The 18,356-nt window shown below is 35.1% G+C and overlaps 1 protein-coding gene across 1 annotated transcript in view; it reads left to right on the forward strand.

The window, feature by feature from the left end:
- Positions 1-18,356, forward strand: part of GC (GC vitamin D binding protein) — a 52,379-nt gene that overhangs the window by 9,426 nt on the left and 24,597 nt on the right. Inside the window, exons 2-3 of the mRNA XM_023505700.2 lie at positions 13,905-13,974; positions 14,625-14,757. Of these exons, the coding sequence (XP_023361468.1) occupies positions 13,905-13,974; positions 14,625-14,757 (203 nt within the window). The remainder of the gene's footprint in view (positions 1-13,904; positions 13,975-14,624; positions 14,758-18,356) is intronic.

Consider the following 18,356-nt stretch of genomic DNA (forward strand, 5'->3'; position numbering starts at 1 on the left):
ATCAATAAAAATTTTTAAAGGTTCTAATTATTTATAAAGTAAAATACATAGATTTCCTTAGAATTTTGTCAAGTGCCATTTTTTTTTTTTTTTTTTTTTTAACAAAAACTGAGTTGTACATAATTAGGGATTAGGCCTGTGATTTCCCTGGTATAGAGAACAACAAGATAAGGAACCTTTCTCTATCAGTATGTCAACACCTTTCATCTTTCTACATCTTTCAGTCTTTTGGATGCATCAGGAAATCAGATGAATTGCCCAAGATAACACAGCCAGCATGTGTCAGAAATAGGATGTCTTGGTCTTCTTGGCTCTAAGACCAGCATTCCATCCATTATGCCACTGATCCACTGGCTCATTACATCATACAGCAAAAAATAAATTTCAGTGTTGTCAAAAATTATCTTAAAATGGCCTAATACTTCAAATTGGAGCCTGAAACAATAGAAAGAGTCCTTGAAGCCAAGAGAGAAGTTGGAATCCAAAATTTATCATTGATTACTTGTATGACTTTTGGATTAGATTTCTACAATCTCTTCTATTATATGTCTGAATATAAACACACACGCAAACAAACAAAAACCAAGCAATAGAAAATCCCTGAAAGGAAATAATGATTGCCTTCTACTCTTAATATACTCAGCAGTGACACGCAATTGGGAAATAAACCTTTGTAGGTTCTTATTCAAATGATTACCTTAGTCTTATTTAAAAACAACTTTATTCATTTAGTATTCTACAGAATCTCTCTTTTTTAAAAGATGAATATAACATTTCGTTTTTCTGCAGCTCTTTTAAAATTCAATTTACAAATAAAGAATTCAGATTATGTGCCCAAAACAGAGTTAAAAGGTAGTTATTAAAAAGCATAAGGGGGTAGCTAGATGGTGCAGTGGATAGAGCACCAGCCCTGGAGTCAGGATAATCTGAGTTCAGATAATTATGCTTACTAGCTGTGTGACCCCAGGCAAGTCACTTAACTCCAATTGCCTAAACATTCCTCCCTGCTCCCCCCAAAAAGAAGAAACATAAGCCATGACTCTTCACTTTATGAAGGTTTTAGAGTCATTGAATTGGTAGCTGTGGTCCCTACCTGAAAGAAGGTGAATAGTATTTTTCCCCAATGTTTCATTTATTTGTTTTATTTTACTTTTCAATTTATGGAATAAAGCAAGCATTTCATAATACAATACACTAAAAAGATGATTGTTTGTGAAACTGCAAATCTATGCACAACTTGCTCCTTCTTTCAGATAAACAGCAAAATCATCATGTAAATTTATTTTTTCTTTCCTCATTCCTCTGTTCTTGGTGTAGAAATAAATACCATTAGAAACAAAAAGGTACGTACACATGTACACACACACACATACACACAAACACACACACAATTATTCTATACATACTTCTATTTATCTTTTCACATTTTTTTGTTTTGTTCAATTTCTTCTTCTAAAAAGGGACTATTTAAATATTTTATTTCCTCTTCTGTTAATCTGAACAATTTATACTTTTTGTAAATATTCATTCATTTCACTTAGACAGATTCATTGGCATAAAGGTGGGCAAAATAGTTCCTAATTATTGCTTTAATTTCCTCTTCATTAGTAGTAAATGTATCCTTTTCATTTTTTGATACTGGTAGTTTGGTTTTCTTCTTTTTTTCCTTTTTAAATCAAATTAACCAAAAGTTTATCTATTTGTCTTTTTCCCATAAAACCATCTGTTAGTATTATTTATTAGCTCGATAGTTTTCTTGATTTCAATTTTAATAATCCTTCCTTTGATTTTCAGAGTTTTTAATTTGGTGTTTAATTGGGTATTTTTTATTTTGTTCTTTTCCCAGCTTTTAAAATCACATGATCAATTATTTTATCTGCTCTCTTTCTCTATTTTATTCATGTAAGTTTTTAGAGATATATGTACATTTTCTTAGTATTGCTTTAGTTGCTTCTCATAAATTCCAGTATGTGGTCGAATTATTGTAATCCACTTTGATGAAATTATTGATTGGTTATATGATTTGTTCTTTAGGATTAGAGTACTTAGTTTCCAATTAATTTTTAGTCTATCATGACTCTTTATTACATATAATTTTACTTATACCATGATCTGAAAAGGATACATTTAGTATATCTATCTTTCTGCATTTGATTGTGATGTTTTCATGTCAATTTTTGCATAGGTGCTATGGACCACTGAGAAAAAAAGTATATTCCTTTATATCACAATTAATTTTTTCCAGAGGTCTATTATATCTAACTTTTGTAAAATTCTGTTTATCTTCTTAACTTCTTTCTTATTTATTTTGTGGTTAGATTTATCTAGTTGAGAGGAGGAGGTTAAGGTCCCCTACTAATTTTGCTGTCTATTTCTTCTTATATTACTTAACTTCTCTAGGAATTTGGATGCTGTTCCACTTGGCGTGTGTGTGTGTGTGTGTGTGTGTGTGTGTGTGTATGTGTTTAGTATTGATATTATTTCATTGGCCATGATATCTTTAGCAAGATGTAGTTTTTTTCCTTGTCTCTTTTAATTAGATCTATTTTTGCTTTTGCTTTGTCAGGATCACTGATTTTTTTATGTCATTTGAAACATAATATATTCTTCTCCAGTCCCTTACCTTTACTCTGTGTCTCTCTGCTTCAAATTTATTTCTTGTAAACAACATACTATAGGATTCTATTTTTAATCCACTGTTATTCTTTTTCATTGTAAGGGAGAGTTCATCAAGTTCACATTCACAGTTATGATTACTGTTATTATTATTATTACTGTTATTATAATTGTTATTTTTCCCTCCATCCTATTCTCTCCTTTTTTTATACTTTTCTATCCTTTTACCCTTTCTCTCCTCACCAGTGTTTTGCTTCTGACCACTAGCTCCTCCAATCTCCCCCTATAGGATAAGATAGATTTCCCTACCCAAATAAGTATGTATGTAATTCCCTCTTTGATCCAAATGTGATGACAGTGAGGTTCAAACCTCACCTACTCCCTTCATTCTTCTTACTGTTATATATATCTTTCATTTCTCTTTATGTGATATTATTTTTGTTTTGTTCAGAAACCCTGAGAATCTTCCCCTCCCAGATTTTTGTTTTGTTTTGTTTTGTTTGTAACTAGATAAAAAAAGCTACTCTTTACCTCATTTCTTTTTTACCTGGTTTTAATCATTAAATAGAATATTGCTTCAGTCAGACTGAGACCTGTTAAACACCTTAGCTTAAAAAGAGCAATCTCTCCCACTGTATACAGGGCCATATCCAGTCATTCTAATCTATGACTTGCCATTAAATCCAAATGGCTCCAGAAGAGAGAGAAAGGCTTGCAACTTAGCAAAACTCACCCTCACTTAAATCCAACTCACTTGCATATCATGGATCACATCCCTAATCATAATTCTTTTCAAGAATGAAGGACAAACAACAATGCAATACAATTTACCCTATTCTTCCTTCCATTTTTCTCTTCTCCCAGCACAATTTGTTTCACCTCTTAATTAACTTTTTTATTATCACATCACAGTCAGTCCACACACTCTATTTAAGTATATTCCTAACAGCCCTAATAGAGATACAGTTCTTAAGAGTTACTAGTATCATCTTCCCATGTAGGGATATAAACAGTTTAACCTTATTGAATGCCATGTTTGCTTTTCTTTTCTGTTTAACTTTTTATACTTCTCTTGAGTTTTGTATCTGGGAAAATCAAATCTTCTGTTCAACTCTGTTCTTTTCATCAGAAAAGTTTGAAAGTCCCCTATTTCATTAGATATCTAAAATTTCCCTTAAAATTTACACTTAATTGTGCTAGGTAGTTGATTTTTGACTATCATCCAAGTTCTTTTACCTTCTGGAATACCATATTCCAAGTATTCTAATTCTTTAATGTAGAAGCTGTTAAGTTTTGTGTAATCCTGGCTGTGTCTCCTTGATATTTGATTTTTTTTCTAGCTGCCTGTAATATTTTGTCCTTCACATGATAGTTTTGGAATTTGGCTTCAGTATTCCTTGAAGTTTTCATTTGGGGATTTCTTTCAGGAGGTAATTGGGTGAATTCTTTCAATGACTATTTTATCCTCTGGTAACTTTTACCCTCAAGGCAGTTTTCCTTGACCATTTCTTGAAAAACACTCTGCAGGCTCTTTTTTGAATGGCTTTCAGGTAGTCCAATAATTCTTAAATGATCCCTCCTGAATTTATTTTTCAGGTCAGTTATTTTTCCAAGGAAAATATTTTTCTATTTTTTTCATTCTGTTTATTTTGTTTTGATTCTTGACGTCATTAGCTTCCATTTGCTCAATTCTAATTTCTAAGGAATTATTTTATCCAGTTAGCTTTTGCATCTACTTTTCCATTTGGCCAATTCCACTTTTAGAAGAGTTGTTTTCTTCAGTGAAATTTTTCCTCATTTGGTCAATTCTATTTTTTAAAGACTTGTTTTCTTCAGTCAATTTTTGTGCTTCCTTTTTTAAGATGTTGTCTCTTTTTTTATAATTATCTTGCATAATTCATATCTTTCCCCAATTTTTCTTCAGTCTCTCTCACTTGCTTTTTAAAATCCTTTTTGAGTTCTTTGAAGTGGAATTTTTGGACTGGAAACCAATTCATATTCCCCTTTGAAGTTCCAAATGTAGGTATTTTGATTCTATTGTCCTCTTCTGATTTTGTGTTTTAATCTTTCCTGTTGTCACAGTAGCTTTCTGTGTTCAGGGCTCCCATTTTTTGTTGTTGTTCAATTTTAAATGAACAATTGGAGTACAAGAGACACATTCCCAATCTTCTTGCACTGGGGGATAGGGACCTAGTTATTGGCTGTCTGTGTCAGGGTCCCTGGGGCTGGTGGCTTGCCCACTGAATTAGGGTATCACAGTCTGGTAGCACTTCTTGTGCTCTGGCATCTGGCAGTTTGCCTGTTGCACTGGGGCTGGAGGCCTCACAGCTGACTTGCTATGCCACTGACCTGCTGAACCAGAGGCAAAGGCCAAGGCAGCCACCAAGGTTGCTGATCAGTGCTTTGGTTAATAGCTTCCCACTCTCTTGTCCAGACACTGCCCAAGTGAGATAGATCTTTTCTGAAGTCATCTAAATTATCTTGCATTGTAAAATCAGTTCATTCCATCTTTTTTTGTAGATACCATCACTCCAGAATTCCATAGAGGCTTTATTTAATGTTGTTTCCAAGGGAAAGTAGAGAGAGTTCAAGTAACTTCCTGGATTTTCTCCACCGATTTGGTTCCACTCTCCCCCTTTTCCATATTTATTTGTTTTTAGGATTTTTATTTTCAGTTCTAAGTAATCTCTCTCCCTTTTGCCTCTCGCCCACTTATTGAGAAAGCAAGAAATTCAATATCCATTATACATATGAAATCATGCAAAACATATTTCCAGATTAACCATGATGTGAAAAAATATACAAAAAAAAATTGAAAGAAAATTTGTTTCAATGTCCACTTAAGTGTTAATCAGTTCCCTCTATGAAGGCAGATGGCATTTTTTTTAAATCATGAGCCATGTGAATTCCTTCCTAAGTATAATAATGTTAAGTATTATTCTTCAGGTGATTCACAAATTTCCTAATTTGTCCCATTAGTTTAAAGTTTCATCAAACTCAGCTTCTTGTGAACAGTAACATTTTTTAATCTTTCTTTTTTACCCCAACACTTAACACAGAAAGAATAAATGATAGAAAGTAATAAATGTATATTGCCTTAAAACTTATGATTGATTGGTTGATATATTTTCTTATTTAAAATCTTAGAAGATAATTTATCTCTTAATTTAATTGAAGTGGAATGATTTGGTTGATTTACTCCATCAGTCTTTCTTCCTTGCATTTTCCCTTCAGTTTTAATATTTGCCATCCTCAGTAAACCATGAAAAGAGTTGCTATAAATAGTTTTGCACTTGTAGTTCCTTTCCTTTTTTTAATGATCTCTTTGGTATACAGACTTAGGTGTTTTTGGGTCAAATGGTATGCATAATTTGGTTGTCTTTTGAGAATAATTTCAAATTACTCTCCAGAATGGTTCACAATTCCATCAAGAGTACACTAATGTCCCAATTTTCCCACATGCTTTCCAACATTTATCACTTTTCTTTTCTGTCATAATGAGTAATCTGATAGGTGAGAAAGGATATCTTGGAGTTGTTTTAACTTGCAGTTCTTCAGTCAAAAGTTATATGCTTATAGATAACTTTGATTTCTTCATTTGAAAACTGCCTGTTCAGATCCTTTGACCATTTATCAATTACTGAATTCTTTGTATTCTTATAAACTTGACTTAGTTCTCCATATATTTGAGAAATGAGGCTTTTATCAGGGAAACTTGCTGTAAAGATTGCTACCTAGCTTTCTGATTTCTTTTTAATCTTGGTGGCATTTGGGTTTTTTGGTACAAAAGTGTAACATTCTCTCTAAAATATAATGTTCTCTGTTGAGGTTTTCTTGGGGTCTCTGGGGGTCTTGGGAGCAGCCTTCATTTCAGTTCAGTAATCACCACATGAGTAGTCAGGGATTAAAGTCCAAATCCTTTATTGTCTCTTTAAAAGTCTTGTCTCCTTTCCTGGGGCCCGGTTAGCTTTCTTAGAGGCCTATCTCTCTCCTTGGTTCCAAGAGCTTGACCTCCTGCCTCCTTCTCTATCCCCTGAATCTCTCCAAATGCAAAGGTTTGTGCTTCAGCTTGCAGCCACCACAAAGGTGGATGATGGAATGAATCTGTCTCAGCCTCTGAGAGCTTCTAGTTCATTTGTCTCTTCTGGCCCTGAGACCTTCTCCCTTATATGTTCCACACTGAGTATATACCAATCATTATATCACTAGGAAACCATTATTTGTTGTAGGATTAAATTAATGCTAAGCTAGATTTAACCATTGTCTCCTCAGTTCCATTTAGTACCTTGTTTCAAGCTCTGGCCCATAACATCTCCTTGTAGGATTAAATCCATCATACTAGACCATGCTAAATTAGATAACTATTGTCTCTATCAATTCCACTAACTTAGTACCTTATAAGAATCCTTTGTTTGAAGTTCAGAGTTCTGGCCCATAACACAAAAGCTTTTTTAAATTTAATATAATCGAAATATTCTATTTTGCATTTTATAATTCCCTGTATCTCTTATGTGGTCATGATTTTTTTTTTCCTTCCCATAAATCTGACATGAGGACTATTCCTTGCTCTTCTAATTTGTTTGTGATATCTAATATTCTATTTGTCTCCTTAGTTTCCTTATAATTTTTTTGAGTGGATTTATCAAATTCTGAGAGGTGATAGTTAAGGTCCTCTCCTGGCATAAGGTTTTTCCGTTTATTTCTTCCTATAATACACTTAACTTCTCCTTTAAGATTTTGACTGCTGTACTACTTAGTACATATATGTTTATTATTGCTCTTGATTCATTGTCTGTGGTAACTTTTAGCATTTAGTTTTCTTCCTTATTTAATTAGGTCTATTTTTGCTTTTACTTTATCTGAGATCAGAATTGCTACCTCTGCTTGACTTCAACTAAAGCATAATAGATTTTGCTCCAATATTGCCCTGATCTTTACTCTGTGTGTCTCTCTGCTTTAAGTGTGTTTTTTGTAAAACAAAACAAAACTAACACACATAATACAGGATTGTGGTTTTTAATCCATTGTGCTCTCCACTTCCATTTTATGGAAGAGTTCATCCCATTCACAGTCACTGTTATGAATACTACCTGTGCACTTCCCTCCATCCTATTCTTCCTCTTGTTTATCTATTCTCTCCTTTCACCCTTTCTCTCCTCAACAGTGTTCGGCTTCCGTCTATGACCTCCCTTGATCTGCTCTCCCTTCTGTCAGTCTCTTCCCCTGCCATTTATTTAATCTCCTTCCCTCCTACTTCCCTGTCAGGTAAGATAGATTTCTATATTCAACTAATTATGTATATTTTTCCTTCTTTGAGTCAATATTGACAAGAGTAAGGTCCAAGTGATGCTCATTGCCCACTCTCCCATCTTTCTCTCCACTATAATAAAGTCTTTTGTGGCTCTTCATGTAAAAAAAATTTACACAATTCTACTTCTTCATTCTCTCTGTATAATACTTATATCTGTACATTGTACTTATGTCTTGATTTTTTATGCCATTCCCTCAAATTCACCTTATACCCATACCCTCTATGTATATTCATTTTAGCTGTGTTGCTAGTGATAAGATTTTTAAGAATTGTATGTATTATCTTCCCAAGTATGGATGTAAACGGTTTAGCTATATTGAATCCTTATGTTTCTTTGTCTCTTTTTGCCTGGTTATGCTCTTCTTGGGTCTTGATACTGTGGGTCAAATTTTTGGTTTGGTTCTGGTCTTTTCCTTATAAAAGCTTGAAATTCTCCTATGTCATTGGATGACCATTTTTTTGCTTTGATGTATGACATTTAATTTCCAGGTAAATGATTCTTGGTTGTAGTCTCAGCTCCCTTGCTTCCGGAATGTCATATTCCATGATCTCTGATTCTTTGATGTTGCATCTGTCAAGTCCAGTGTAATCCTGATTGTGACTCCCTGATATTGGAATCGTTTCTTTCTGGCCACTTAATTGAATTCATAGCTCTGAAATTTGGCAATAATATTCATTGGAGTTTTAATATTGGAATTGCTTTCCTGAAGTAATCAGCAGATTATTTCAATGCCTATTTTGTGGGATCCAGAACAGTTTTTCTTGATAATTTCTTGAAAGATCCCATATAGGTCCTTTTGATTATGGCTTTCAGGAAGTCCGATAATGCTGATGTTGTCTCTCCAGAATCTATTTTCCAGATTCATTGGTTATTTGTTTTTTCCCATGAGTTATTTTATATTTTCTTTCATTTTTTCATTCTTTTGATTTTGTTTAATTGATTCTTAATATGTCATAGAGTCATTAGCTACTACTTGCCCAATTATAACTTTTAAGATGTTGTTTCCTCAATTAGCTTTTGTGCTTTCTTTTCCATTTGGCTAGTTGTACCTTTTACAGAGTCCTCCCTCCTCCCCACAGTGGGGGCGGGGAGGGCTAAAATTTCCTTTTCATTTGACCAACTCTTCTTTTTAAGCAATTTTCTAAGCTATTGACTTTTTTTCATAATTCTCTTGCATCATCCTCATTTCTTTCCCCACTTTTCTACTACCTCTCTTATATGATTTTAAAACTCATTCTTGAGCTCTTCCATGAGTTCTTTCTAGGTTTGAGACGACTTTTCATTTTTCTTTGAGGTTTTGCCCATAGGGCAACATTGTTACCCTCTTCTGAGTTTGCATCTTAGTCTTTCCTATCCCCATAATAATGATCTATGATCAGCTTCTTTTTTCCTGTTCTTTTTTTACCTATCATTTTTTTTTTGGGGGGGGGTTCCTTTCTTTTAAATATAAGCTCTGCTAACAGGATAGATGGCTTCTTCTGTGAGTACTGAAAGTCCTGTTTATTTACTTGGCACTGCACTGATGTTGCCCTGAGATCCATGGGGGACTCTCATGTCTGCTGCTGTGCTGTAGAGTGGAATGGTGCTGCTGGAGGCTGTAGAGGACTAGCAATTTACCTGTGGTACTAGTGGGAGTGACTGGCATATGGTGTGGCCCCGGTGGGGTGTTTCTGTGTTTCCAAGGGCTACACTGAAGCATGTGGTTGTCTCGCAGCTGGAGGATGCCTGTCTGCCCTGAGCTTTGCCAATGCATGTGGTGGTCTGGCCTCCAGAAGATGCTTGTCTGTTTGAGGTCTGCACTGAGCACACGAAAGCCTAGAGGATGCTCGCCTGCCCCAGGGCTATGCTAAGGCATGTGGTGGCTCAAAGTTGGAGTCCACCACCTGCTCTGCCATACCAAGGCCTGTGGGGAGGAGGTTCCTGGTGTTGGTGTTTGCTTGCTTCACTATACTGGGGCTTAAGATCCCATCTTCTGTAATGTAGATTGTAGAGATCCCCACAGTTACCTCTGGCCAAATGACCCAAGATTCTACACCCACAACATTGCCTCCAAGAATGGGCATACACTCTTACTGTCCAGGCACCTACAATTAGGAATAGAAGCACAGGTAAAGAGGCATCCAGAGGTCCAGGTTCAAGCTTCCCTAGATGAACCCTTCTTACTCAAGGTGCCATAGCAGAGGAGACACCCTTCCAGGGTTAGCCTCAAATATAATGACACAATACCCAAATTAAGGAGACAGAGACAGAAACAGAGAGACACAGAGAGACAGAGACAGACAGGAAACAGAGAGACACACAGAGAGAAACAGACACAGAGAAACAGAGACAGAGAGGAAAACAGAGACACACACAGAGAAATAGACACATAGAGAGAGAGAGAGACAGAGACAGAGAAGAAAATAGAGAGACATAGAGACAGAGAGGAAAACAAAGAGAAACACACACACACACACAGAAACAGACTCAGAGAGTGAGACAGAGACAGAGAGGAAAACAGAGACACACAGAGAGAGACAGAGACAAAGAGAGAAACAGAGAGACACAGAGACAGAGACAGAGAGACACACAGAGAGAAACAGACACAGAGACAGAGAGGAAAACAGAGACACACACAGAGAAACAGACACACAGAGAGAGACAGAGACAGACAGAGAGGAAAAAAGAGACACAGAGAGACAGAGACAGAAAGAGAAAAGACACAGAGAGCGAGACAGAGACAGAGAGGAAAACAGACACAGAGAGAGAGAGACAGAGACAGAGAGGAAAACAGAGAGACACAGAGAGAAACACACCGAGAGAGACAGAGACAGAGAAAGAAAGGTAGGGAGGAAAAGAGGGAGAGAAAGCAGGTCCTTTCCCTTTAAAAATCCACTGAATCATCAGTTTTTCTGGCTTAATAGCCAAGGGATTATTTCATCATTCCCAAAGGCTCTATGTCCTTCAGTACTGACCTGAAGCAGACAGAAGAATTCTATGAATTTCTCATGGCTTCTGTTACATTTATTTGTGTCTTCATTTTGGGTCAGAAATTTGGTGGGAATCACCTCTGCCACCCTGCTTGTCACCTCCTCCTCTATTTGATAGGTAAGGATGCAGAGATACTAAGCCCCTTAACCAAGGTCACATAGGCAGGAAGTACCCCGAGCTTGGAATTTACTCCAGATACTCTGACTTTCCATGCACCATGATGAGATGATGTATCCATGCATCTGAAAGGGGGAAAATGACAAATACCTTTCAAAAGGCTTCCCTGTGATAGCTCTTACAATTAGCTTGGCAAAAATCTCAGTGATTTGTCTATATCATCACTCAAATGGAGAATTTGGGGAAGACCAAGGCAATTTCAAAAGGACCACGATAAGACAATACAAAAAACCTAAATTTCGTTTAAACTTTCACAAGACTAAAGTAAAGTAGGACATGATGTTACAAAATATAGTTTAATGAATAAGACAAACAAACACTGGAAGCAGATTAGAATCAAAACCCTGACATTTCACTGGAGTTACTAGGTTCATGTAATATTTACTGTGACTAGGTCGAAGTCCAGACCACCCACTTTGTAACCAAAGGTCATAGTAAGAGTTTATTAGTTCTTTAACAATTCCTCTGTAATATGTGTGTGTGTGTGTGTGTGTGTGTGTGTGTGTGTTTATGAACCAGACGAACTCTATAATGTCAAAGTACTAATCATTAAATACTATACAATTAATATGTGTATTTCCTTTTGTTAAAAAGATAAAATATTTCATTAACTTGCATCTGTCCTTGACTTAAAATCTGTATACCATCTCTATCATCCAGTAAATTAAATCAGATTTTTTTCCTTAGCTAGGCCTCACATCTGAAAGATAAATGATGTAACATCTCCCTCTGCAGGCCATCTCCCTCTGCAGCAGCAATTGTTCCAGTTTTAATCCTGGTTTTCCAAAAGCCTTTTTATTCATTTCTCTCAGTCTCATTCTCTGCCTGTCTCTGTTTCTGTCTTTTTATCTTTGTCTTTCTCTGACTCCATCTCTGTGTTTTCTCTACTTTTGGTCCCTCTCTATCTCTGTTTTTCTCTATGTCTGTCTGTCTGTCTCTCTTTCATACACACACACACACACATATCTAAGTATATAGATTCAAAAGGCTAAAAAAAAGGCTAAAGGTCCTCTTGATCTTGATACATAAACTAATTTCCTTCCTCAAAATATTTTGTCTTCTATATAGAACTAAAGATGAATTTCTATGTACTTTTTATGGAGAAAAACCAACTGATATTAAATGCAATGTAGGTATTTTACTAGTGGTTAGATAGGGGTTAGATCTACAATTTTGGGGATGTGGTTGAAAAAAATGCAAACAGATATATGTGTGTGTATATATGTGTGTGCATATTTGTAGTCTTATGTGTCCATATTTTATATGTGCATATATGTGATGAATAAATATAATATGTTTTGCATATATAAATGTATCTATATGTATATATGTGTGTGTGTTAAACACATAATATTGTTACCTATATTTGAATGCACTGTGTATAAATAATACTTATGAAAATGAATATTTGAAGTTTCTACCTTTTCTCTGACCCTTTGCTTTCAAACATCCTTTAAGACTGTGTCTAATGAGGTATATCTGTCCCATGTTTGTGATTTGTGTTTTCATTAATAAAAGGAACTTCTATTTGAGGAAACTCCCTTTCTTGTGAAGGTCAGCTGAGACTGGCTCGTCCTAAATACTAATATTTAAGTGATTTGGCCAAAATCATACAATTTATATCTGTCAAAAGTGAGACTCTGTACACTTGATGCAAGCTTTCTTCTTAGTGAATATTATTTTAAAATAAATTTTATTTAAACAGACAACATTTTATATTATTCTCCCTTCAATGTACTGTGGGTGGGGAGTGGGTACTGAGGATCAAAATTTTTTTTATAAAGGAATTAGTTATTTCAAAAGGAATTTCTTGGATCAAAGAATCTTTGTGTGGAAAGGATCATTAATGGCCTCTGCTCCAACCTCCTATTCAGTATAATAATGACTTCAATTATATCCCCAATATTTTATTTCTACTGGAATACTTCCAGTGGCAGGAAACTCACTACTTCAAGGGAGCTGTTCTACTTTTGGACAAACTAATTTTTAGAACATATTCTTTTCTGTTGATATCAAACCTAGTTCCCTTTTAAGCAGCCTAGGTGACTAGTGGATGGAATGCTGGACCTGGAGTCAGAAAACCTGAGTTCAAATACAGCCTCAGATAAGTTATTAGCTATATGATTCTATTAACCTGTCTTCCTCAGTTTCCTCAAATGTAAAATGGGGATATAGCAGTACTTTGGAGGGTTATTATGAGGATTAGATGAGATAATATTTGAAATGCTCAACACTTGTCATATAGTAGGGACTTAATAAATGTTATTTTCTTTCTTCCTATACTTCCACTCACTACTCCTTATTCTGTCTTTTGTAGGAATTCAAAATGAGTCTGCTGCTTCTTCCAGATGACTTCCCTATAAATTCTAAAGATGGTTACCTTCTCTCCCCTTAGTCTTCTCTTTTTTGTGTTGTGGATATGGATATGGATAGTAGAACACTATCTAGCATAGGTGAACAGGACTTTTCCCTAGGGTGCTGATTTCCCATGGGGCAAAGCCTACTTCCTTCCCACTTACACACTTCTCCCACACACTTTGAAGTCATACAGCAAGGCTCTGTGACCCAACCACTTACTGGTGCCAAACTCTGTCAGATGAAATGTCCTCTTTCACAGAACAATTATACCTGCTGTCATACTGTTCCTCTCTGACACTTCCTCCTACTCTCAATTGAATTCTTTCCTAAGGAACAAATCCTGTCTCTGCTAGTCAGAAATTCTGAATTCCCTTCAGTGAATAAATAGCATTCTTGTCTCTTTAAAGTACCATTTTATATGTCTAGATGGTGTACTAGAAGGTACAGATTCTCTTGTTTCTTTTTTTGCAGGGCGTGATTATGAAAAATCTAAAGTTTGCAAGGAATTCGCCAATCTGGGGAAAGATGACTTCCGATCTTTGTACGTATAGCAGGGCACACTTATTTGCACACCATGTCTAATCTAACAAGGATAAGTTGATCTAGTCAGGTACAGAACTTTAGGATCAGTCCAATGGATTAAGTGACAATATCCCAGAAATAATAATCCCAGGAAACCTCCCCTCCCCCTGTCAATTATCATCTTTATCTTTGTCCAATATGGCCTGAAATTCCTACTGTAGATGACAGAGATAATGCATTTGACATAAGAAGGCCAACAGTAAAGTATCCTTTAGGAGCAGGCTCTGATCCTAGTTTAGTTCCTAGTTAGACTCTTTAGGTCCTGAAGAAAATTATACTGAGGAAACAAAAATGATGGCAGGAGGCAAAGAAAGAAGTAAACAAGAAGCAACGAGTTTCTAAGGGATGGGGGTAGAAGGAGAAAGAGAATGGGCAAAGAAGATCTAAAGAAAAGAAAGAAGGTATAAAATGTTTTTCCTAATATAACTAGAGCAAGCAATTATTTGAAATATTCTAGTATTCTTCACTTAAGTCGCAAGACAGACAATTTTGGATAAAACTGTTAAATAGATTTTTCATAGATTTATTTCAATATGATTTATTGTAAGTGAATGAAAACTCTTATGTGATTGTGTTACCCTGAGATTTTTTTTTTTCTTTATTCCCCAGATCATTTGTTCTGTACAGCAGAAAATTTCCCAGCGGCACATTTGAACAGGTCAAAGCCTTAGTGAATGAAGTTGTCTCCTTGACAGAGACTTGTTGTGATGTAAATGCTGACCCTAACTGTTATGATACAAGGGTAAGTCTAAGCGACTGCATGCTGCTCTGACATTGTCCCTCAAAAACCAGGCTCTTAGAGTACCTAGATCCCTTTGCAAATGTAAAGGACCTAAAATTGTGGGTAGTATGCAAAACATATATAGTGCTATATAACATTGGCGTGAAAACGACATGAAATCTAGAATCCTCAGAGTTCAGGGTGGTTTGGAGGAATAAGAAGTATCACTCTAAAGAAGGGAGCACATTTGGATAGAATAATTCTGGTCCTAAATCATCACAAAAACAGAGCTTCAAAGTAAAAAAAAAAAAAAAAAAAAAACTAAGTAGTCATCTAGTCCAATCCCTACCAAAACATATTATTGAGTGTTCAAGAAGTCATTCAGCATTTTTTTTCAAGACACACAGACAGGTAAAATAGATAGATACATAGATACATAGATAAAGACAGAGACAGATGGACAGACAGATAATTAGATAAGACAGACAGATAAGACAGTGACTGATAGATAAGACCAAAAGACAAATGGACAGATAGGAAAGACAGACTGACAGACTTAGAGATAAGACAGATAAACAGACATTTAAAACAGACAGACATTTAAGGCAGACAGATAAGACACAGAGAGACTGATAGACAAGAAGATAGATGGATGGATGGACACATGGATGAATGGATGGATAAGCAAATAGAGAGAAGAATATATGTGAAGAATATATATGCAAATATATGCATATGCTCATGTATTTGTGTGCACTTATATGTGCATAGGAAAAATATAGATCAAGGGAAAGAAAGAAAAAAAGAGAAGGAAATCACAGAAAGAGGAGAAGGGAGAGACAGACAGAGAGACATGCAAAGAGATAGAGATAGACTTAAAACCTTTCACGTGATCTAAACATCCCTACTAGTTCAGTGCCTATAACCTCTCCTGACTTTTATGGTTAAACTTCTTGAGAAGTCCATCTACAATCCTCTTTGTCTACTTTTACTCTCATCTTATTTCTCTACATTTTGACTTCAAATATTATCATTCCACCTAAACTCTTCTTTTCAAAGTAAACAATGACCTCCAAATCATCACATCTAATGCCTTCTTCTCCATCCTTCTGCATCCTCCTTGACCTCTCTGTAGCCTTTAGCATTGTCCACTCCTTCTTTCTCCCGGATACTCTCTTCTTTCCCAGTTCCCATTACTCCCTCATGGTTTTTTCCCTACCTCTCTGACTGCTCCTTCTTAGTTTCTTCTGTTGGATCTTTATACAGGTATCTAGCAAAGCTCTGTCCTGCCTCCTCTTATATTTCTCTCTATACTCTCTTGTTTGGTGATCTCATCAGCTCCCATATATTCAGTTTCACATCTATTTATCTAGCCCCAACTGACTTCTAGTCTTGTATCACCACATAAACTTCAATGTTTCCTTATTTCCTCAAGAATATATAAATCCCCTGATTTTAAAGGCCCTTAACAGCACAGCCTCTGCTGACTTTTCCTGTCTTCTTGCACCACACTACTCTCCATGTATTTCACTCTCTGGCAATATCAGCCTTCCTGTTGGTTCTTGCACACACCAAATACTCCATTTCCCAATTCCATTATTTTTCATTTACTATACCATCTCCTCATCTCTGTCTTCTGAGTTTCCTAACTTCAAGACTCATCTCAAATTTTACCTTCTGCAGGAAGCCTTTCCTAATTCCCATTTGTCTCATTCCCACTCTATTGCTACTGCCTTCTCTCAGAGATCATTTCCTCTTTATACAATATCTCTTTTGTCCATGCATAGTTGATTGAATGTTGCTATCCCCCCATTAAACCATGAGATTCTTGAAAGCAGGGATCATTTTTGGTGTAGGGTAGAAGAGTTGCTTTTCTTGGTATCCCTAGCACTAAGTATAATGAATAGCACATAAAACTTATTAAATGTTTACTGTATGTTGTGGAATGATCAGTTGGGAATGATTTTGCTATTCTCAACAATACAATGATCCATGTCTACTCTGAAGGACTTAGGATGAAAAATGCTATCCATACCCAGAGAAAGAACTGATTGTCTTTGAATATATATTGAAGCAAGTTGTTTTGTTTTTTATATTTCATTTTTCTTGAGTGATTTTTTTTTTTTGTGGGGAGCTATGTTTTTTTTTTTTTTTTCGCACCATGACTTTTATGGAAATGTTTTATATAAGCTCATATATGTCTTCTTAATGGAGGTTGAGATGAGGAAGAAAGGGAGAGAATCTGGATCTCAAAGTTTTAAAAACATGTTAAAAATGTTTTACACTTACATGGGAAAATTAAAAATAATAAATAGAAAAAAGAATTTGCAAAGTCAAAATAAATAAATCAATAAACAAAGATTTTCTGATTTAAAATAAATAAATAAATGTTTGATGTCTGACTATGTAGAAAAACAACCATAATATAATAAGGAAAAAGAATATAAGAAAAAGAAAATAAAAGCCAATATCTTTCTAAAAACTGCTTTGAATTTAGGAGGAAAAAGTCCTGCATATTTATATGTGTATATATGCACATACATAATATGTGTATTTACATATATACACACATAAATATTCATGACTTATTTTCTTGCTTTCATTAGAATTTGTTGGGCAGAGTAAAGGTAAGGAAGAAACATGGAAGGAAAACAGGAAGGAATAAAAAGGAAAAGCAAAAAGTAAAAAGACACTTGAATGATACTTAAAGTTTATATATGCTCTTCCTACTTCTAAATAAATGATTACAATTTTGATTGAATTTAAAATTTTATCGTTCAGTACAATTGAAAATTGAAGGTGTTAGATGATTGGGAAGATTAGAAAATGTAGACAAATACCAATAGTAAAATCTTAAAGGCTTCATGCATAACAGTTGTGAGAAAGAGTGTGATGAACAGAGTTCAAACAAATAGGAGTCTATTTGCCCCATTTATTCTGCTACTGATTCATTGCCCATTTTAGATTTCCAAGTTTAAATCTCCCCCTCTGCACTGGGAAGTTGTGGAATATGATTTGTAATTGTCTCTATCTTTTATAATTCTGTGTCCCCAGTAAGAGATGATGTCCTGGCAAAATATCTCACCATTAGATCTCTTCCCCTCTTCTGGTGATTCTCTCCAATTTATTTGCCCCTCTTACTTCCAGTAAGTACAACTAGACTAACAAAAACCTGTAGTTAATATGGTTTATTAAAAACAAATATTAAATATTTAAAACAATGAAAATGAAATAGATATTGCTAAAACCTAAAGGAAAGGCTTGCATGTGAAGCCCTATGATTTAAGTTCATAAGTACATTTTGAAATTCAATCACATCTTTTCCTGGTAAGGAATCAAAAGGGAGAGGAGAAATATTGCACGGGACAAAATACACCAGCAAAAAATCTGCTTAAAAATATCACCCTCATACCTATCATACCAATCAGAGATTCATTAACTGATGAGCTCATCTTGTAAAATCTAATCATTTACATTTTGCTTCAAATTATATTAATCATATACTAAAATAGTTTTCTTGCTGAGAACTACTACACAAGAATGAGAGTTTAGAAATAGAGAAGGCAAAAGGTATTGGAAAGTCTTGAGTACTTGAAAGCCTGATTGAGCATAGTAACAAA

This window comes from Sarcophilus harrisii, chromosome 6, assembly GCF_902635505.1.
Source record: "Sarcophilus harrisii chromosome 6, mSarHar1.11, whole genome shotgun sequence".
Classification (NCBI taxonomy): Eukaryota; Metazoa; Chordata; class Mammalia; order Dasyuromorphia; family Dasyuridae; genus Sarcophilus; species Sarcophilus harrisii.